We start from the raw sequence: 23,704 nt of genomic DNA, 5'->3' as shown, positions 1-23,704 counted from the left end.
TTTTAAAATTTTAAGGGATATTCGCTCCAGGAGTTAGAATTCTGGAAACCTTTGGTAAATTCTCTGGGATATATCACTGTAGTCAAATATACCTAGGAAGCTACTAATGAAGGAACTTCCATCACGACAACATGGCCTGAGCCCAAAAAAAGTTCTTTTTGCAATGGACTTGCCTGCCTAGGCCGTGAACTTGATGGTACTTTCGACCCTGGTTCGTGAGGTGTCTAGGGATGTTATTCTCTACACCTTTTCAAGCGAGGTTTGTAACAAGGACTTCCTCCCACCTAAGGGCGAGTCTCTCATTAAAGGATGAAACTTTGTAAATGTGTAGGAACAAATTATAAATTTTGCAAGTAATTTGTATTTTTCCTAATTACACAATCCCAGAGTCCTTTAACTTGACCACACCATTTCCGCCTTAAGTCCCAGATGCAATCAAAGTGACTGTTCAGTGTACTGCCGATGGGGTGGGGCTTCCTCACTACTGGCTACTGCTAACTCCTCGTTATAAGTTTCAAGTGCCAAGTTCTAGCTACTCTTGAATCTATCTCATATTAAAGGACACAGGTTTGGATAGTTCAGAAAAATAGAATTATTCTAAAATGTGATATTTGTTTGTGAAATGAAATGCACATGAAGCTTTTCATTATGTTTATTATATACCTTAATCTAACTTACAATCTTGTACTTAAACTCTTGAAACCACATCTTGAAGACGTGTGGCAAGTGCAAATTTTCATGATTTGTAAAATACTACAAGCTGCCAGTAATTCTACCACTTTAAATATTTCATTTTAATATAATTCATCATACAAATTAAACTATATTCACCAATATCAAAGCATCTTCGCAAATGTCTGATACAAACTCACTGGCCAAAATTAATTTACAAGCAATTATGTAGCACTTGGTGCTAAAACATGCTTAGACTTGAGGTATTAGGTTGCAGTGAAAAAACATTATTTACAACAAGCTGTGGCTGAAATACATCCCACTTTCTCCAAATGCTGCATTTACTCTAACATAGCCAAAACTTCACTAAGTATAATAAAATTTCATCTTTTATATCCTTACATTTGCAAAAATCTTGTATGGATGTACACTTTATAAAGAATGCCTCCATGAAAAAAAATAAGATACTTATGAAATAATATAATCAACTCCATTTTTTCTCACTCACTAACACCTTCATAACTAAAGGACAAGTTGACGAGAATAACACACAAACATCAGGTATACTATACATGCATATCAGCTGAATTTCCAAGCATAAAAATTAACCTTTTTAGGATCGAGTGGACAAGATTCCACGTTTTTATGAACATGCTTTTACAAACACTGATAAATAAATATAAGTAACCTGACACCAGGTATACCATTATTGACCATGCATTGCAGCTTACAGTTATTTTCTTTTATCACTTGCAGAAAATTCCTCTTTTATTTATATACCGTATTTCCGATGTCATAAGACGCATGTTTTTCTTGAAAAATGACCCCAAAATCACCCTGCATCTTAACACTAGGATAAAGCTGTATAGGGGAGTATGGCAACCCTCATACACCTCAGTAATAACATACAAACACTCAAATGCATTGGACATAAAATAAAAGCCTACGATTATCATTCATGTTTAATAAATAAATTTATTTGTAATGCACTTTCTTTAATTAATGAAGGCAACAAGATGTTTTTGTTTTTGTGGACATACAAACATCCAACTAATAGTATCAAAGCAGACAATGCTATGATGTATTGCTTGTTTAGGCAGTATTTATCTACTTTCTAATCTTATTGATATTTTGTAATAAAGCAATATTTTGGTAATGACTTTGTTGCATATGTTACGAAATTATACAGATACTTGTTGCTGAACAGAAACATCTCACAGCATGTTGTGTGCAGTACAGCATGTTGTGTGCAGTGTTACCAAGTTAGCATTAAACTAACTAGACTTAAAGTCACACAAACAACAGGAAAAATATTCCACCCTGTAAAATTTATAGAGAATTTGATCAATAATTAATTTTGTATAAAATGTGTACATGAGGAATTTGGGCAATATTACTGAATATTACTACTCTATCCAAATTTGGACAAGAGCATTTGGCAATACTGCTTTCATGTACAGTAAAACACTTGAAAACATTGTTACAATGGTAGCAACTACGACGGGTTAGTGGTTTTCTACTTATGTAATAAAATTGGGATAACGTGTACAACTAATTCATTTTTACCTCATACATTTCATATTACACCCAAAATATGAAAATTTACTGTGCCAGACAAAGAAATCAACAGTAAAATTCACTGACTATGAATCGCTGCTACGATACGTTGTAAAATCGTCAATTATTTTTTTCCCCAAAAAATTACCTTGCTAAATATAGGGTGCATCTTACCGCTTATATCGTCTTATGACACCTGAAATATGGTAATTCTATAAATATGGATTTAGTTTCACTATGAAAGTGAATAAATATCTTTAAATTAGGCCTTTTTTCTTAAATTATAAAATCTGAAAGATTGCATTGAAGTTAGCCACAAATAGACCCTTCTTATACTGCACAGTACTTAACTTTTTGTATACAACCATTTAAAAATAAAAATCTTATACCTTTATTAACACTTAATGCACTATGACTATGAATTGGCTCCATAAATTTCCTTTTCTATTACATATATTTAATTTCCACTAATTCTTGTTATATTTGAAAAACTGGAAAAATAAGCAATATTTAATTCTCTACTTACAATAGGTTTAGGGGTGCTCTTTGAGCAACCACTTTCTTTGAGGGACATAGAGAAGTTATACCTGAACACCTTCCAAAGTCATTCCAAATGCTACAATTCATTTCATACCACAAGAATCTCAAAATTGTTAAATCTTCCATTAGTCGTAATATCTTTAGTAAGCATAGTGGTTGTATTTGTAAAGATTATTCATTTTCCACATACTTGTCTCACTTCAAACCATCTATAGTACTCTTAAGTCCTTTTATTGTCTGAGGCCCATATACATAATCAATAACTGGAATTTTTATTTCTACTAATGATTCAAGCTATTTAAAATGCAAGAGAATAAAAATTTGCAACTAAAAGGCATTTCTGTGTCAGCAAGAGTTGGAATATCTTATGTAAAGTAACAAAACAAAAAAAAAGAAAAGTCCCAGTTGATGTACTTTCACCTCATGAAGAGGGAATGCAAACAGGAAAATAGAGAAAAGAAAGATTGCATCTTTCACATGAATAGAAACCCATATATATTACTCTGACCCATAAAAGCTCCTTACACAAATAGTAGTCTAAAGTCTTGGGATCACTCTTTATACAGTTGCATTTTGATGCTATTCATAGTTATTTCCCCTTCTTGAAAATGAAATATTTAGTATTTACAATTTTTTTCCAAATAATTCCTCAGTTTTGCAACAATATTTTACACAAGAATCTAATCTTTATACATGTACAGTATTTACAAAAATAAGCTAGTTTCTACTTTGTGAGTGTACCCTGATAAGAAAGATAAGCTCAAATACATGACATTTTCTTGAAGTAGTAGATCAATGCTTGAAACACACACACACACACACACACACACACACACACAAATCCAGCTCTTGCACAGTGCAGAAGAATTCAAATTTAATGAAGGAGCAAACAATTATTAGCTTCAAATTTTAATCCTACAACTATCATCATAATATTTTCAATAAAGTATGCCAAGTGTCTTAGCACGATCAAACTTTCTAATAGAGCAAAAATTTAAGGAAAAACTTTCACAAATCTATGGGTCAATTTTACGAGGATTTCATCCACCTGAATTTTTGCATCAAAATAGAGAAAAAAAGTGTGTCAAAGCATCTCGATAATAGCTATCTGAAATTGCAGTTACCTTGTTCCAAGAACTGATTTTTATTCAAGGAGTGGAAAGTATTTATGACTGGATATTTTATGAACTAGGGTGAAGACATAAAATTCTAATGAATTCATCCAACAACTAACAAATAGTTTGTAAAATAATGAGAAAAGCTTTATTCTCTGTGATACAAAATTACTGACAAAATTAGTTAGCTAACAAAGAAAATATTACAAAAAAACAGTGTTGGAGTATCTTGTGTTTATAGTCATATGAGATGCAACTTACCTTAGCAGGGGAAATACTTAGATCTCAACAAAACATGAAAAAAAGCATCAGATAGATACAAACCTCTTACATTGATCAGTTGCTATCATAAAAGCATTTTAAGTAATAAAAATTAGACAACAACATACTGAAGAAAAGCCTTAAACGCAGGTGATGAAGATCAAATTAACACTTCAACAAACACTTTTGTGCACAAACTTCTTAAATACATTCATCCAGGTTTCAGTCCCTTGAAACGTCTAACCAACTTCAATTTACAATATATTTTCACCAATATATTCAATTTGTAATTGGTGGTCTGAATAACTTAAATATTCTGTCTTACAACATAATTTTCCCAAAATCACTAAACCACAAAAAAATTGTAAACTTCCTGTTGCTTAACCTATCATAGATTTAATGGACATATAAAACTTCAATGTAAATAAAAAAAGAACCACAAAACCACTAGGTCACAATCCTGGCTCTATTTAAAAATCATGGCTTTCCCTTGGAAATCCTGCTTTCCCACTGTCTTTATCCCAGTCCTAAACAATCTAACAAATATTAGTAATAACATTTCCCAAAACAATTGATCACCAACTAGATTGGTAATCTTTTCTAAGGAGACTAGTTTACATAGTTTGTGACAATTAGCATTAAGAATATCTTTTTATTAACCATAACGTGTAAAAAAAAATTATCTGGAACAGCTAAGCGGTTTATGAATCGGCACTCTGGCAATAGAGGGTTTCACAACTGAAATTTCTTGTCACAGTATATACTCCATTAATTCTTTCTTGACTTACCATGATACAGATCAGCTGAATCAAAGAGATTCTTGGTCATTTCCATTAGAATCTTGACCGGCAGGGTTAGTTTCCAAGTCTAATATTGCTTTCTCAAATTCTCGAACCAAGTCTAAAACCATCTTCCCCCTTTTTGAATTTGGGAGGCGTATCTGAAAAGAGAAAAAATATTACTAATATTTTATTTTTATTATAATTATTATTACTACTACTTTGATATCTCACAGGAAGTAACTATACAGGAGTAATAGTAAATATAGGGCAGTACTTAAAAAACAATAGTAAGTATAGGGCAGTACTTGAAAAACAATGGCGAGTATAGGCAGTACTTAAAAAACAATAGTAAGTATAGGGCAGTCTTAAAAACCAATAGCAAATATAGGGCAGTACTTAAAAAAAAAAGTAAGCATAGGGCAGTACTTAAAAACAATATTAAGTAATGGGAAGTACTTAAAAATCACAAATTTTAAGTAATTTGCATTTTTCCTAACAGTACTTACCTCGAACTACTTTCTTAGGAGTATCTGGGATCTCCTTTCAACCGACCAGAGTTTTGTGTAGTATACCCTAGTCGCTATTTCTATGAGGGGTAACCTCAGGTGGAGTGATACGCGCCCTGAGGCTAACCCCGGGTCAGAGAGCATGCTTGCTCAAGTCTCGATCTCCAGTAAGTTCTTGATAGCTTAGGTATCTATGAAGTCCAGCAAGGCACTCGGGGTAGGATGGGCGGGCCATTACCCGAAAGTAGTTCGAGGTAAGTACTGTTAGGAAAAATACAAATTACTTAAAATTTGTGATTTGTTCCAACACGGAGTACTTACCTCGAACTACTTTCTTAGGAGACTTATACCTTAGGAGGTGGGAGTGTCCTTCAGGACCTAGAGACCGTGACGAGTATAGAAGAGGAACCTAGGTAGGAGACTAGGTTCTGCTGACCTAGAGGAAAACACGAGAAAATAGGGAAAACTACGCAAAAAAACCATCTTAGTGTCTAAGTAACTCACTTCTGCAAGAATCCTAGGAGTCATGTCCTTCCAATGATAGTGTATCCCATGGCAGTTTCAGGGGGCTACCAGAGTCCTTTCCGGTAAGGGAAGAACAAGGGGGCTCAGGAAGGAACCAGTGTCTCTTGGACTTACTACCAGCAGTTACCACTGGGGCTACACCTTTAAACCGTTTGGAGCGCGGAAATGATGGGACCGAGCGAGAACTCGTCCAGGGACTTTCTCGAGTAGTCCTTCAAGTAGTGAGCCGTAAAGGTCGAGTATAGAAGAGGAACCTAGGTAGGAGACTAGGTTCTGCTGACCTCGAGGAAAACACGAGAAAATAGGGAAAACTACGCAAAAAAACCAAATTAGTGTCTAAGTAACTCACTTCTGCAAGAATCCTAGGAGACATGTCCTTCCAATGATAGTGTATCCCATGGCAGTTTCAGGGGGCTACCAGAGTCCTTTCCGGTAAGGGAAGAACAAGGGGGCTCAGGAAGGAACCTGTGTCTCTTGGACTTACTACCCGTAGTTACCACTGGGGCTACACCTTTAAACCGTTTGGAGCGCGGAAATGATGGGACCGAGCGAGAACTCGTCCAGGGACTTTCTCGAGTAGTCCTTCAAGTAGTGAGCCGTAAAGGTCGACTGACTAGACCAAGTACCTGCCCTCAGGATTTGGCCCACTGCCATGTTTTTCTCAAACGCCAATGAAGTATTTAGACCCCTAATGTCGTGGGGTCTGGGCTTTCCTGGAAGGGGGACCCCTGCACTACTGTAGGCCCTGGCAATCACTTGCCTTAGCCAGAAGGAGATAGTGTTCTTGGAGACTGGCTTCTTCACAGTCCCGAGGAAAATGAACAGACTCTTGATCTCGGGACGAAGTCTAGCTGTCCTCTCTAAATACTGCCATACTTCCCTGATAGGGCACAGCAGCAAGTCCCTCGGGTTGTCCGAACGAGGGATAGCTGGCACTGAGAACCCTTCAACTTTGGGGTCCCAAACAGCTGGATTCTGAGTCTTGGCTATGAAGGCCATGAATCTCACCTACTCTTTGCTGATGCCAGAGCTAAACGAAAGACTGCCTTGAGGGTGAGCTCCTTGTCTAGAATGTCTTTTAGAGGCTCGAAGGGAGGTTCCGAAAGCATCTTCAGTACCCTACCCACATCCCCCTGGGGCACTCTAGCGGCTTGGGGGAACACGACTGCTCGAAGCTCTTGATGAGCGTCGAGATATATCTGGAGGCACCTAGGTCTATGTCCTTCAAGAGGAAGACTTGGGATGGACGTGCCCACTTCGTCCCTGAGATAGACCAGGAAGTCTGCTATCTCGTGAATGGAGGCCCCTAACGGCCTGATGTTCTTCGAGGAGCACCCCTTCGAAAAGGTAGCCCACTTCGCCTGGTACACCTTGACTGACGAACACCTCAGGTACCCTGACATCCTTGATGCGGTCCTCGACGGATATCCTTCCTTTCTCAGAAGACGCTCGATAACCTCCACGCGTGAAGGCGGAGGGACCGAGGGTTTTCGTGGAACCTCTGGAAGTGAGGCTGCCGGAGAAGGTCTGGTCTGTCTGGAAGTGGCCCAGGTGGAAGGCATGCCAGTTCCTTTAGATCCGCGAACCACTCTCTCTCGGGCCACCAGGGCGCTACCAAAGTCACCCACAGGTTGGCCGTCCGTCTCACCCTGTGAGGACCTGTCTGAGCATCTCGAAGGGTGGGAAGTCGTTAACATCGAGGTTGTCCCAAGGGTGTTGGAAGGCGTCCTCGAATGCTGCTGCTGGATCTGGCACAGGAAAACAAAACACGGGGAGCTGTGCGTTTAGTCTCGTGGCGAAGAGGTCTATCACCGGCGAGCCCCAATTCAGGAAGAGGGTTTTGACCACTTCTGGGTGTAGGGACCACTCGGGCCCTACCACTTGACCCATCCTACTGAGGCCGTCGGCCAGGACGTTCCTCTTCCCCGGAGAGAACCTGGCTGAAAAATTGATTTGTTCCACTTCGGCCCATTCTAGGAACTCCATCGTGAGACTGCACCGTTCCTTCGACTTCAGTCCTCCTTGCTTTTTCACGTAGGCCACCACCGTGGCGTTGCCGCACACCGGAGCCACGGTGCTTCCCCGGGGTAGATGGACGAACTCTAGGCACGCCCTTTGTACGGTCCTCATCTCCAGCACGTTTATGTGCAGGTTCGTCTCCTCGACTTTCCATTTACCTTTTGCCGCTTTGTCGAGAAGATGGGCACCCCAGCCCTCCTTGGATGCGTCCGTGAACAGGAGCATCTCCGGAGGGTCGGTTGCGAAAGGGCATTCCCTTGAAGGTGTTCATTCTGACGTGCCACCACTCAAGGACTTCCTTCGTCTCCGGGGACACCAGGACTATCTTGTGTGGGGAGTCCTATCAGTCTTTGCCAGTCCTTGGCTCTCCTGGGCTGGCCCGACAGGAAGGGCCAGAGTATCTGTTTTAGGTTGTCCAGTCTCTCCGCAGAGGGGAAGGCCCTCGCCATCCGGGAGTCTAGGACCAACCCTAGGTAGGTCATCCTGGTGGAGTGTATCAGCTGGGACTTCTCCAGGTTGATGATGATACTCAAGACATTGCAGAACTGCAGGAGCTTCGCGCCTTGCTCCCTCAGTACTTCCTCTGAGGCTGAAAACAACAACCAGTCATCTAGGTACCGAATCTGGTGGACGCCCTGTTCGTGTGGCCAGTCTGAAACTGTTGCGAAGACCCTCGTAAAGCCCTGAGGGCTGTCGACAGTCCGAAGCAGAGGGTTTTGAACTGCAACGTACTCCATTTTACCCTTAGGTACTTCCTGCTGAAGGGATGGACAGGGACCTGGAAGTAGACGTCTTTGAGGCCTATGGACCTCATGAAGTCCTCCTCCTTCAAGGCCGCTAGGACCGACTTCGGAGTGTTCATCTTGAAGTCGGTGTTGCACACAAATTTGTTGAGGGCTGAAAGGTCTATGACCAGTCTCCAGACCCCTGTCGCCTTCTCCCCCAGGAAGAGCCTGCTGTAGAACCCTGGACCTGGTTTCTTGACTGGTTCTACTACCCCTTTCGCCAGCATTGCCAAGCCTTCTTCCTGCAATGCTGCTACTCTCAAGGGGTCCTTGGGTGCCAACCACTCCGCCTGTTGATCTGGGATACGAAGTGGGGGTCCGCTAGGAAGGGCAGCCTGTACCGCTCCTTTAGTACTGCTACGGTCCACGGATCCGCTCCGTGGTCCCGCCATGCTTGCCAAGATCGTTTGAGGCATCCCCCCACCTGAGGGGTCAGCAGGAGCAGGGGGCCTCCCCTCCTACCTCCTTCGAGAGCCGCGGCCTGAACGCCCTCTCCTGGAGCCCGAGTGGGAGGGTCTGAAGGCTAACTGTGGAGTCGAAGCTCCTCTACAGGGGGCAAGGCAAGGGAAAGATTACGTGTGCCAACTTCTACATCCGACGGCCGGATGGGGCCGAAGAAGCACAAGGCAAAGGGGGGGGGGCCTCCAGCGGCCACTGAGGCAGGCACTGGAGAGGCAATAGCCCTGTTCGACCCGCTAGGGGCAAAACCACTTTGCCTTCGTCACGGATGGAGCCGTCAGGAACGGGGGTAGCCGTCATGGGTCTACCCCTTCCCGGGGAAATCCGTGGGGATTAAGTACCCTGCCATGTCAGCGGCCACCTCCGATGCTTGGATGGGGCTGGCTCCATCATGGATGGGGATGGCTCCATCATGGATGGGGATGGCTCCATCATGGATGGAGCAGCCGGGAAGGAGGTAGCCGTCATGGGTGTGTCAGCGGCCACCTCCAATGCTTGAAAGGGGCTGGCCGGGACGATGGAGCAGCCGGGACGATGGAGCAGCCGGGACGGAGGTAGCCGTCATGGGTGTGTCAGCGGCCACCTCCAATGCTTGAAAGGGGCTGGCCGGGACGATGGAGCGGCTAGCTCCATCACGGATGGAACCATCGGGACGGAGGTATCCGTCATGGGTCTACCCCCTCCCGAGGAATCCGTGGGGTGTGAGTACCCTGGTATACCAGCGGTTGACCACGAAGCTTGAATTGAGCTGTCGTGGTATCGGGTATGGATGCCATGCTGTCGGGTCGAGCCAGCGGCTGCCTCCGCTGGACGGATGGAACTCCTGCGAAGATCCATGGAGCCGCGGGCTTCCCCGTGCTGGCCGGTTAGTTCCTTCGTTCAAGGCCGGCCATCGAAGAACCGGAGGCCGGGACAAGGCTGCCAGTCCGAAGGGGTGACTCTCTCCGCTGGGCGGGAGAAGTCGGAACCTTCGCGGGCTTATGCCTGTCGACCGAGACCTGGTGTGATGACTTCCGTCGATGATCGGGTCTGCTGGAGGAGACGTACCGCGAGGATGGCGAAGGAGCTCTAGGGAGCCAGCCAGTGAGGGCCTCTGCTGCACGGGGGTATCTACCAACCTGCTGAGGCCCGAGAACCAGTCCTCATCCGTCGCGAGCTTCGGTTCGTCCAGCCTGTGGTGCCGTCTGATGAGGCCTAGTACTTTTCTGTACGCGGGGGCCTCGTCCGCTGAGCCTTCCGTCGGATGCTCTTCTGCCTGAGAAGGAGCACCTACGATGGGGGGCCCCGCTTGGGGTAAAGGCATCCTTTGTCGTGGTACGACTTCGGCGGGTCTGGATGGAGGACGGGCATCGCCGCTGGGACGGAGGCCTCCGTCCTGGACTTTTCTCTCCCCACAGAGGACCAAGCTGCTGCGGGCTTCCTCGTGGCTGCTGGTTGTCTTTCATGTTCTGGCCGGCCTGTCGAAGTCTTGGAGGCTGGGACACGGCTGCCAGACTGAAGGGGAGATTCTCCGCTGGGCGGAAGGAGTCTGAACCTTCGCGGACTTATGTCGGTCTGCCAGAGCCCGCTGTAGGGGGCGTACTAAGGAGCGGGAGAACGAGCCCATGGGAGCCAGCCAGAGGTACCCGGAACTGTTGAAGCTCCCAGGAGGTGTCTGCGGGGGATGGCGACACGCACCCATTCCTCCCTAGGGGGACGACTTCTTCTGTGCCTCCTTCTGGGAGATCTCGCGTGCCTCATGTCGCGGTGAGATCTGGAACGGGAACGCGACCTCTACTGGTCCCTCGGGGCTCCATCCTCAGAGGAGAAAGAGTATGTCTCGAAAGAGGAGCCCGAAGATTTGTAGGGCCACACCGAAGCGTCCGAGTCGTCCCGCGTGGACGCTCTTCCGTGGGGGACCAGGTCCCGAAGCCCTCTTCCATCCTCAGCGGCGACCTGAAAGGCGTCTTGGGGGGAACCCACGCAATGGGGGTCCGACAGCGGGGAAAGCTCCTTCTCAGCGGCGCCCTCGGCTGCAGAAGTGACTGAAAAACACGCCAAAGAGGCTGGAGAAGAATTAGGGACATTTTTCTCCCACATGGGGTCATCAGAGGAGACGTGGCCTGCTTGCATCAGGACTCAGTCTCCCGTACACACTCCCGCCCCTCCCTCAGGCCCCTCACTCACCTGGAACAACGCCACAACCCCACTATCCTGAAGATCAGACTCTTGGGGAAGGGCCACGGGCCTCTTCCCCGCAACGGATTTACCTCTTCCCCTACCCTGGGTAGGGGAGGGTGGTAGGGAAGCTCGGTCAGACGAGACGCCCGGCGAAGCAAGGGAGGAAGGGACGCTCGGCTTCTTAGGCGAACTCTTCGTCGCCTACTTCTTCTTGGTGCTATACCGCACCCACTAAGACTTCTGGGGAAGAGCAATGGGCCTCTTCCCCACAACTGACTTACCTCTTCCCCTACTCTGGGTAGGGGAAGGTGGCTGAGAAGCTCTATCCGACAAGGCATCGGGAGAAGTAAGCGGTGAGGAGAGGCTCGGCTTCCTGTGACCTCTTGGACGCCTTCTTCTTCTTGGTGGCGTAGCGCACCCACTGCACCTCATTCCAGGACTCACACTCCGGACACGTGGCTGTAGGAGAACATAAGCTGCCCCTACATGACGAACACAGAGAAGGGTAGGAAAGGGTATAGAATGAACACAATGGGTCCACGTGGGGACCGCGTGAGACACAAAGGAGGTCAGGGACACAAAGGGTCGCACTGGGTAAGGAGAGAGCGTTGAGATGTTATCGCAATGCGACCAGAGAATTTACTGGAGATCAAGACCTGAGCAAGCATGCTCTCTGACCCAGGGTTAGCCTCAGGGCGCGTATCACTCCACCTGAGGTTACCCCTCATAGAAAATTGGACTAGGGTTAACTACACAAAACTCTGGTCGGTTGGGAGGAGATCCCAGATACTCCTAAGAAAGTAGTTCGAGGTAAGTACTCCGTGTTGGAACAAACAATAGTAAGTATAGGGCAGTATTAAAAAAAAAAAAAAAACAATAAGTATAGGTCAGTACTACTTAAAAAACAATAATAAGTATAGGATGAAAATATCAAAAAGGTTGCCCATCATAATGAAGCCCTGAACTAACTAACATCAATAACAAAGCAGACTAGGAACTTTACAGGAGACTTGAAAGGGCACTAAACAGACTCCAGCAACAATTATAGCCAGAAAGCCCAAGCAGAAATTCAGTTCTAGAGAGGAAAAACTGAGAATGGAAAGGTGGAAATACCATGGAAGAGAACAAAGATTCCAAGAACTGAAAAATAGTGACATAGACATAGAAGAGTCACACAGATTGATAAGAAATTGAAATTTGGGTTCTGGTGGATAAAGGATGATAATAGAAGCACAAGACCTAAGTCTCCTAACACACAGCTTCAAGAAAATGGCGGGCTTAAAACATCCAATGTAGGTTTTGTCATGCAGCAGTTGAGTGCTAGTCATCTGGTTTCAGCCTGGCAGTCTCTACTTGCAGATGGTCACTACACAGCCGGCCAACAGGACTTGTGAAGAAAACCATGAAACAATGCCTTAAGGCAATACCAAGTTGTCCAAGCATAAATGAGGTGCAGATCGCTGCCTTCAAGGGAACTGTGACCATCTTGAAAAGAGCCCTCAGATACAAGGCTAGTGGAGTATAGATGTGCAACCATGGACCCCAGCCTGGGGTCCATTGCACAACTAATTTAAATCAAAACAAATTAAGGTATTAAGATAAGAGAGGAGATTCCCTGTCCCCTCATCCCGTCCCTTTTAGTCACCTTTTACAACACTCAGGGATACATTGGCGCTATTCTAATTGTTGTTATCCTCCCCCCACGGCAGTGAAGGGAGTGGTAAAGAATAGAGGGTTAGGAATGATTATAAAGAGAGTTGTGTATGAGAAAGTGATTGTACCAACAGTGATGTATGGATTGGAGTTGTGGGGAATGAATGCAACACAGAAATTGAATGTGTTAGAAATGAAGTTTCTGTGGAGTATGTTTGGTGTATCTCAATTACAAAGGGTTAGGAAAAAAGTAGTGAGGGTGAGAATGGGTGTAAGAAATGGATTTTGGGCGAAGCGAAAAATCTATTTTTGGGTGAGATCCCCATGTCGTCCTGATGGAAGTTCCTAAGGTAGCTTCAAAAAGGATATATTATACAGTGATACCTCTGGATACGAAAGTTTCTGCTTACGAAAAATTCAGGATGCGAAAAGTGATTCGAAGATTTTTATGCCCCAGGATACGGATAAAATTTCAGGATACGAAAACCTTACGAGATCCCAACTCTTCGCCAAGAGTAATTTTAAAAAGCGCGCGCCGCCTGACTTTGAACTTGGGTAGACTCACTTACAGCCTCCCGCTCACCCATTGGTTATCTCCCTACTCAGACGCTAGCTGACGCCATAAGATCCTGCTTTCCTATTGGTCGGCAACTATCCCAGCTTGCCTACGCACGGGCGTTCATCTCTCTCTCTCTCTTTTCGTTCCGACCGCGGTATCGTTAACAGACATTGTGTGCTTTCGCTTGTTTGACTTAGTGTTAATATACAGTACATTCGTACGCCACGTGTTATCGTTAATAAACATTCGTTACTGTGCACTGTACTGTATTAGTGTTTACTATACATAGACTGTATATAACGTTACGTAGTGTATTATATTACGTTTGCCTAACGCATTTTAGAAATGTGTTGAAAAGTAGGCAGAAACAAGCTTCAATGGATAGTTTCTTATTAAAGAGGCCAGCGGTATTAGTAGGCCAAGACGAAGGTGAAAGTGAAGAAAAGAAACAGAAAAGAGGAAGGGATGAAGAATTAGAAGGTGAAAGTAAAGAAAAGAAACAGAAAAAAGAAAGTGACGAAGAAGTAGAAGAGATTTAGAAAATAAGAAAAACGTAGTTATAAAAAAGCAAAAAAAAAAAAATTCCATTTTAAGTTTTATGTTACCTTAAGTGTTAAAGTAATTTTTTCTTTCATTTTATAGTTTTCCATACGTAATGTTAAGTGTTAATTATTTCTTCCATTTTTTTATTTCGTAAAGTTTAAGTGTTAATGTGTTAAGTGTGTAAATTACTGTACGTAGTCTGTCACTTGTTACGTAGTGTATTATATTACGTTTGCCTAATGCATTTTAGAAATGTGTTGAAAAGTAGGCAGAAACAAGCTTCAATGGATAGTTTCTTATTAAAGAGGCCAGCGGTATTAGTAGGCCAAGACGAAGGTGAAAGTGAAGAAAAGAAACAGAAAAGAGGAAGGGATGAAGAATTAGAAGGTGAAAGTAAAGAAAAGAAACAGAAAAAAGAAAGTGATGAAGAAGTAGAAGAGATTTAGAAAATAAGAAAAACGTAAAGTTATAAAAGAGCAAAAAAAAAAAAAAATTCAATTTTAAGTTTTATGTTACCGTTAACTGTTAAAGTAATTTTTTCTTTCATTTTATAGTTTTCCATACGTAATGTTAAGTGTTAATTATTTCTTCCATTTTTTTATTTCGTAAAGTTTAAGTGTTAATGTATTAAGTGTGTAAATTACTGTACGTAGTCTGTCACTTGTTACGTTTTCTGCCTTATGCCATCCTCCTCTGCCGCGACTTCGCTATCGGACATCGTCTCAATCAAAAGGTAAGTTTCAACTTTTTTGTTACACTAATTAACTGTAACCTTTTTTTCAGAGTGTACAGGTATCAATCATTAATTTAGGTGTACGTACAGGTAACAATACACCTTCACTGATCTAAATGCTTTACGTACATACAGTACCGTAACTTTTATACAGTAGTAAAGAAAACGGACCGTTTTCTTTGGGCTTGGGGGGGATAACTTGGCTATAACTATATTATTGAATAATCTCATAGTGGTTTCTGGAATGGATTAGGCTGTTTTTAACGGTTGTGTTAATTATTGAATGATAGAAATGGCTACATTGCATGTTTATTACTACAGTTTAGCGTGTTTATGAAAGAAAGGGTGACTTTTTATAAGGCTTGGAACGGATTAGGCTATTTACATGTAAAACACGACTCAGGATACGAAAATATCAGGATACGAAACCGCATCCTGAACGGATTAATTTCGTATCCTGAGGCATCACTGTATACTACAGTGATATTCCCAGAGAATTAACCTTCAGGTCCCAGAATTCTAACTCCTGAAGCGAATATCCTTAAAATTTACTCAAGAATATTGCATAATATCAGAGGACGCATTCTTGACACGTCACATAGCAATCTCTACCCCAAATAGCGTTAACGCTTCCAGGGGGACGTGGCAAAAGAATAGAAGGGGGCCGTAACAAAGTTACCCCCGTTCCCGCACTACTATTGACCACCACCCCAGCGCCATTCCCAGGATTGCGGACATTCCTTGTAGCATTGAGCGTGGAGCTACAGATACAGTATGTCAGGGAGGGAACTGTGAAGATCTTTTCTTTTAAGAAAGAAGGGTGGGTCCATCAGGACGACATGGCGATCTCACCCAAAATCCGTTTTTTGGGCTCAAGCCATGTCGTCCTGATGGAAGTATACCAGAGCATTAATGTATCTGTGGATTTTCATCAGTGCCTTAACCTTGGGACAACTTTTCTATGATCATTTGGATCAATCGAGACAAATGACGTTACCGTTATCAGTCATTATCACTAATCATCTCCGATGTTGCTTCCTGCCCCCTTACAGAGAAGAGTCATTCTAGACGGTAGAAAGGGGGGTCTGGTCTCAAGGTAAGCATACATTGTATGGACAAACATAAGAATACACCAGATGAACAAACCGTCTCGTAGTTTGTGAAAATTACCAAAAACTTAACAGTGTCTCTTAATTCCATTGTTTGTGAGCATACAAATATCGTCGTCGGCGCCCACTCGTGTCCGAGTATTGGGTTCTGTCGTTAGCCATCAGCCTCCTATCTGTGGGGTGGGTGCTTATGCCTGATGTGGCTGTTAAGTCCTAGTCTGTGGTGGAAGAGTCGCGGACAGTGTTCACAAGGGAGGGTAGGTGGTGGGCGGGGCTGTTCTAATCGCTCTCTCCTTCTTCTCCTCCTAGCCTCCTCATTTTGTCTCCTCCTCTCCTCGAAGTCCACGGTGCCATGGTGTACTGTACTCCTCCAGGTTTTCCTGTCCCTGGCTGTTTCTTCCCATGAGGAAGGATCGATGTCAGTTAGAGCCAGGGTGCGCTTTAGTTGATCTTTATAGCGCATTTTCGGGGCTCCTCGTGGTCTGGTGCCCTGGGTCAGTTCTCCGTAGAATATTTTCTTTGGGAGCCTAGATGGATCCATCCTATGCACGTGTCCTATCCAGCGGAGGCGGTGGTGGATGATGGTGGCCTCCACGCTGGTCAGCGAGGCACGTTCTAAGACTTCAATGTTGGTGGTGTGGCTCTCCCAGGGGATTTTCAAGATCTGCCTCAGTTTCATTTGTTGGAAGCGTTCAAGGATTTTAATATCGTTTCTATATAGCGTTCATGTTTCACATGCATACAGGAGCATGGAGAGGACTACTGCCCTGAACACCATTATTTTGGTGGTCATTGTCAGTGCGTGGTTGTTAAATACGCGGCAGTTGAGTCGGCCAAAGGCAGAGTGGGCTGCCCTGATCCTGTTCTCCACGTCCTTTTTGCTTGTGGGATCTGATGTTAGGATGCTCCCTAGGTAGGAGAACTGGTCCACCTGTTCTAACGGTTGGTCATTCACTGTGGTATTGAAGTTGGGGAGCATCATTCCTGGTGGATGTTGGACGAGGGTCTTGGTTTTGTCTGAGTTGACTTGCATCCCAAAACGTTCGTAGGCAGAGTTGTATGCATCAGCTAACGACTGCAGGTCCTCTGCCATCTGACCTGGGGTGGCATTGTCGTCAGCATACTGCAGTTCTCGCACTGCACACAAGGTGGTCTTGGTTCTGGCGCGGAGTCTAGCGAGGTTGAAAGCGCCTCCATCCATGCGGAAACGTAGGTCGTCTGAGGGTGTGTCTGGGGGAATCTCGTTGAGCATTGCTGCGGTGTATAGCGAGAAACACGTCGGGGCCAGAACACAGCCCTGCTTTAGGCCGCCATTGATGGGGAATGGGTCTGAAAGAGAGTTCTGGTGGCAGACTCTCCCAACCATTCCGTCATGGAGGGCACGCACCAGCTTGACAAAATCGGGTGGGCAGCCATATCTTTTGAGGACAGCCCACATGGCAGGTCGAGGTACTTTGTCGAAGGCCTTTTTCAAATCCCAGAAGATGAACATTATGGGCTGTTGTTGTTCGAGGCTCTTCTCTTGTAGTTGTCGCGCACAGAAGATCATGTCTATGGTCCCGCGGGAAGGTCGAAAGCCGCACTGGGACTCTGGCAGGACGTCTTCTGCGAGAATAAGGAGGCGGTCAAGGAGAATCCGAGCGAAAATCTTACTCGCGATGCTTAGTAGTGATATTCCCCGGTAGTTGTTACAGTTCTCCCTGTCTCCCTTCTTGAAGATGGTAACGATGTTTGCATCGCGGAAGTCATTGGGGGGGTCTTGGTCTCCCATATTTTCAGTATAAGGAGCATCAAACGGTTCCTCAAGCCGGGGCCACCGTGAGTGAGGAGCTCCAACGGGATGTTGTCTGGCCCTGGGGCTTTGCCGGGCTTCATGCGCTGCAGGGCCTTGTTGAAGTCATGGATGGAGGGTGGTAGTGCCATCCAGTGACGGACGGGATGCTGCGGGGTCATTCGCAGGAGAACGTCTGGGGTGTCTGCTTGGTCATTGAGGAGGTTCTCAAAGTGAGACCTCCACCTGGCCAGGATGCCCTCGCTGTCGGTGATGGTCGTGGCCCCATCCGCGTCCTTCAGGCTGCCCACTGATGACCGTGTGGGACCAAATATTTCTTTTGTTGCTGCATAGAAGCTGCGCAGGTCACGTTGGTCAGCGAAACTCTGTATTTCTGCAGCTTTTCTTTGCCACCAGGTGTTCTGGGCTTCACGGATACCTCTTTGGCAACCAGCTTCAGCCACCTTGTGAGCACATTTGTTAGCTGCTGTTGGTTGGTTTTCCAAAGTCAGGCGTGCTTGTCGTTTGGTTTCAATGAGAAGAGAGATGGTAGCATCATTCTCATCAAACCAATCCTGCCGTTTCTTGGAGGTGTAGCCTAGTGTTTCCTCCGCGGCAAGGGCCATGGCGTTTCTGAGGGTGGTCCAGTGGTGCTCGACAGTGGCCTGACCCACAGGGTCTGCGAGGTATTGTTCGCAGGCCTCCTTGTAGTTCTGTGCCACCTGTGGGTTGCGGAGCTTCCTACAATCAAAGCGTTGGTGTGGTACGCTGTCAGGTGCCCTTCTGGGTGGTCGTAGGGTCGTCACGGAGAGTCGGCCGAGTTAGGACGCAATTACATTCTAATAGACGTTTACTAGTAAGTAAAACGAATGTAGCATGATAACAGAACTATACATGTAACCTGTACAGAGATTATCTTTCTTTCTTGGAAAGCAAGAAATGATGAGTGCCTCTCAGATTGAAGAGAATTATAAAACAAATTCTCTTCATAATTCCTGTACAGGTTACTTTTATCGGCACTGTGTACTACGTACACCGGCACTTGTGCCATCTGTATAATTCCACACCTGGGAGTTTGAACAGAGCTAGTGTCACCATGGTAACACTTGATCAAAGGAGGTCACACCCTAAGAGGGATGACCTCTTCTCCCTTTAATTGACAGTCCCAGTCAATTAGCTGTTCATCGTAGAATTAGACGGCGGGTTAAGTATTCTAGCCGACGTCACCACATACTGCTTCAGATCATGGACTTGCTTAGCATAGTATTTGTAGAGCACTGTGGATGATTCTCACCCAGTATATGTGCGAGGACATTTGAAGACCAAACCATTGACTGTCTATAACAGTAATTAGGGGGCAGGTTTTAATACACTACCTGCCGCCACTACATAGTGTTTCAGTTCATGTACCTGTTTCGCATAGTGTTTGTAAAACACTCTGGATGATTTCCATCCAGTGTATGAACGAAGACGCTCAAAGTCCATATACTGAAAGAAGTTCAGTGATGAAGCAATCTTTCTCGGATCATGACCTGCGGGAGTACTGTCAGGATCCGCTCTACTAATAAAGTAGGTGAGCTTCGCCCTCAGTTGTTTTAGGGATAAATTTGATCCAGAGGTTTCTCCTTTAAAGAGCTGTCCTCCTCTGAAGTCTGAAGTTCTACGAAGATAGACCTTTAGACACTACCGGACATAGAGAGACATCTTCCTTCAGAGGGCAGATTCTTCAGGGACCCCACCTTTTAGTGGGTAGCTCATTCTTAGCGAGAAAGGATAGATCGGGGAAGAGATTCAGTTCTCCTGTTTCTGAGAACTGAATGTGGCCCTCATCCCTAGAAAGGGCCACTGTTTCACCAACTCTAGCCTCAGGAACAGAAAAATAACCTTTTGGGTTAGATCCTTAAGCAAACAATCTTCATTGTTCAAGGATGAGGTATAATGCAGGACCTTGTCCAAAGACTAAGAGATGGGCTTTGGTGGTGCAGCAGGCCTAAGCCTCGCACATGCCCTCGGGATCTTATTAAAGATCTCATTCACCAAGTCTACTTGAAAGGCATATAGAAGAGGTCTAGTCAAGGCTGACTTACACATAGTTACCGTGTTGGCCGCCAAACCCTGGTTATGAAGATGGATAAAGAAGGACATGCAGAAGTTCATTAAAATCTCTCTCGGTCCTTTTGCTTTTATGAAAGCAACCCGCTTTTTCCATGATGACTCATATTGTCTTAGACTTGTATTCCTCTAAGAATTCTATATTGCCTTTTGAGATCCCAAATCTTTTCTTAACCGCTAGGGCAAGAAAATCATGCAATGAAGGCATTTGGGTTCTCTATAATAAATCGAAGGCAATTAATCTCTGAACCTTCTGGAGTTGTCCTGCCTGGAAGGATCTCAGCATGTTGAGGACTCTCAACAGATAATTGGACGGGATGAACTGGAAATCCTAAGTCTATCCCTTCCATTTCAGAGACATGATGTTTATCATTTAAATTAGAGGATCCTCGTATGGGACTACATATCAAGGTAGTTCCTTGACAGCGCTCGTAATGAAGAGGTCGGATTGCAGTTCGGGGACTTGTTCCCATCTGGGAGAGAATAGGTCTGCGTCCGTGGACCATTCTAACTCTATCGGCCTGAGCATGAGTAGAGCATCCACTATCACATTGCGGATTGGTTGTATGTGAACTGCTGACAGGTGCCATCCCTTTGGGTAAGGGATGGCTAACTACACTTAAACTGTTTTGAGACGTTTCTTAGCATCGTCGATTGCAGCATCTCGTTATCGCTTCGGAGTCCCAGATCAGCTGTAGACAATCTGATCTGCTTGGAGAGAGTTTCCCTACTCATGACTGGACCAACATGGTCTTGGAATTTTCGGGCTTTGACCTTTGTTAGGGAAGCGATTAAGAAAGGACCGCTATCGGTCTTTTTAGACCTCTTCGAGCATTTGATGCTTGTTTTCTCCAGGTTCCCAGCGCATCTTGCAGCCGTGCTCTTAGCACAGGGCTTTCCTTTATTGCGAACTGGAGAGAGAACAGGGTTCCTCCCAGTTCTCGTTTTGGGAATCTGAAATTTATCTTTCATCCACGATGTTCCGGGGACCGGATCATTTCTTCGGATGTTCATAGACCAGCCACCTTGGGTGCTGCCCACCCCAGCCTCTTGTCCAGGAACATTGTTGCCTGAACCCTTCTTAGGCTTAAATATTCCATGACTGTCTGCCAATTTTACGAAGGCAGGTAGGACTCTGTCTAGTCTGACGAGTATCTTTCCTAGGAAGTGCGTTACTTTGTGTAACCTGAATCCTAGATAGGAGGGGAAAGGGTGATTGACTGGAAGCTGCCGATAGATGACTTTCAGGTCTGGTAAGTCTATAGGCAGCCTTTTTTGCAGCGGGGTCCTTATGTTCAGGAGGATAAACCTCCTGGACTCGTTGTTTTATTTGGACTTGTTGAGTGGCGATAAGTCCTGAATGACCCTGAAATTTCTTGAGTCCTTCTCGTAAACACACAACGGCCTTCCCTGGAATTCGGTGGACTAAAGCTTCCTTACCACCTGTATGCTCTAGAGCTCTCAGGTAAACTCCTCCAGGAGGGTTTTGGATAATCGGAGGAGTAGAGGAAATGGTGGTAGGGATATCTCCACCTCTCAACTTAGTCCCATCTTGAATAGGCCATGGACCCAAGGATCGAAGGTCCAGCAATCCTAAAGGAATCTCCCTCCTACTAGAAGCATTCCTATGCTTTGACTGAAGTCCTACTTTCTCAGTGGAGGCGTTCTTAATCCCTTCCTTGACTACCTCGTCTGGAAAGAGGTCTTTACCCCAGATGTTGGAAGATATGAGCTTTCTTGTGTCGTGTTTCGCTGTTGCGTTAGCTAACATAAACTCCCTACATGTTCTTCTAGCCTTTATAAAGGCATAAAGGTCTTTTACCAAAGTAGCCATATGTATTTTGGCTAAAACCTTAAGCATGTCTGGGGTATCTTGATGAGCCGAACAGAACTCTATGTAGTTCTGTAGAGATAAGGAGACTGCAAGTCTCTCCTTTGTTTCTTGTTCGTCCTATAAGAGAAACTCAGATAATTTTGGAAGATTTTCCTTAAATTGTCGACTGGCGACATCAGCCTCAAGTCTTCCTACTGAAAAGGTGAAATGGGCCTCCTTCCAGTTCTTCTCCTGTCTGGGAAATGCTAGTGACAGAGGCTCGCACTCCTTGAGTGTAGGACACGGTTTACCTGTCTCTATTGCCTCAGTGACATATTTGAAAGCCTTCTCCGTAAAGGGGAATGAAATTGAAACAGGAGCAAGAAAGGAAGAGTGCTTGTTACCCGGTGTGAATACCTTCGACACCGAGTAACCCGCCTTTTCTATGCTGCTTGATAGGATAGCCTGTGCTTTATCATTGTCGAGAATCTTAACCTCCTTTGATTCCATTTCTTTTTCTGATGTTGGTTCATCCTTCAGTCTAATGAAACAGTTCGGGAAAGCGTCAAAGCTTGGCCAGAACTGGATTTTGTTCAAAGGAACAGCACCCATCTTCTTCGAGATGTAGAGTTTGCCATTTAAAATCGGCATTAGCTCCGCAAACCTCCAGGGATTGGTTGTGGAGCATGTCAGAAGGTCTTGATCTACGAGTCTTTTTTACGACCCTTTAGGAGCGACAAGTGGAGCTTTACCAAGCTCTACCTTGCATTTTGCTTCCTGCTTTGTGCTCTGTTTGCACAAATTTTCTACTAGATTCTTGACTTCGGCCCATAACTGGTTCATTCCATCTAAAAGAGGGATAGAAGGCGGAGATATCGATGTCGTTGGCTCATGAGCCTGTTGGGACGGGACAATTCCAACCCGACATTCTCCCCTTCTTCCCGTGGGCGCTTTTTGCCCTCCTTCCCGAAGGTTATCTGGCCATCGGGAAATGTACCTCGTGTCTGGGGTACCACTATTTCCTTACTCGCTGTTGGAAATAGTAACCTACGCATCTTGTCATTAGGCAGGTAAGGTCCCGGAGAGATTTTCTGAAAGCCTCTCACCCAGTTGCGTAGTTTGAAACGAGCTGCATCCCTAGTCTCCACCGACTTGGGAATCTTGAAACCTTTGGACAATAGGGTCCGACATACTTTGCAGGCCTGCGGGTTCCAATACTGCAGGTGTTCGGAAATAATATTGCAGGGGGCATGAGACCTGCATGCATTATGTCCGTAAAAACACTTACTCTTAGTTTTACAGACGACTAACACATGACATCTGGCGTTCCTCCTGTAAAGAAAGGAAAACAAAATGAGTATATGATTGATTATCTCACTGAAAACCAATAAATCAAAAGTCATATCTTAACAGAATAGCTTAGGATAGCAAGCTATAAAGGGATAGTAGGAGACACATACTTGTGTATCCCCTGCAAGCAAATGCTGGTACCTCCCCTCAGTATTAAGTGATAGGAATTTCCTTTTCGAAGGAATGCCAACTGAAAAAGGGGTTTTCTAACCCCTAGGGATAGGGAAGTGTATACTTCACCGTCCCTTTCATACTAAATACTGTGGGGTACGGAAAACTGATTTCTCAGTCAGCTTAACGAAGGAACACTATTCCTTCAATTTAAGAGCGGCTGCAGCATAAGCTCACATGAGGATACCCAAGATATGCTAGAAGTAGTTACTGTATAATCATACTGTAGTTTTCTATTTGCAGTATGCACTATATTGCAATATACTGGCTACTGTATAATTATATATAGTATGGAAAGGAAAGACATATATTTGTATATAGCCCACCCAACTTATTTGCTGTGACCCCCCTTACAAAATTAAAACATAAGAGTTTCCTAATCATGGAGACTCGAGGATAAGGGCTCTGCCCTTTAAGGGTTAGGAGTGTAATCTCCAGTCCTTGAAATCTAAATATTGCAGGGTATTCTGAAGACTGATTTCTAATCAGAATATTGAAGAATTAAGTTC

At 44.7% G+C, this 23,704-nt stretch overlaps 1 protein-coding gene across 3 annotated transcripts in view; it reads right to left on the bottom strand.

The window, feature by feature from the left end:
- Window positions 1–636: 636 nt before the first annotated feature.
- LOC137658741 (uncharacterized) overlaps window positions 637–23,704 on the bottom strand; it is a 171,067-nt gene continuing 147,999 nt past the window's right edge. For all 3 annotated transcript variants that reach the window (XM_068393766.1, XM_068393765.1, XM_068393764.1), the window contains exon 12: window positions 637–5,085. In XM_068393766.1, coding sequence (XP_068249867.1) covers window positions 4,954–5,085 — 132 coding nt within the window. In that variant the 3' untranslated portion in view covers window positions 637–4,953. The remainder of the gene's footprint in view (window positions 5,086–23,704) is intronic.

This window comes from Palaemon carinicauda, chromosome 19 (genome assembly GCF_036898095.1).
Source record: "Palaemon carinicauda isolate YSFRI2023 chromosome 19, ASM3689809v2, whole genome shotgun sequence".
NCBI classification, from domain to species: Eukaryota; Metazoa; Arthropoda; class Malacostraca; order Decapoda; family Palaemonidae; genus Palaemon; species Palaemon carinicauda.
Note: the sequence above shows the minus strand (reverse complement) of the source record. Positions and strands in the feature narration are given on the sequence as shown.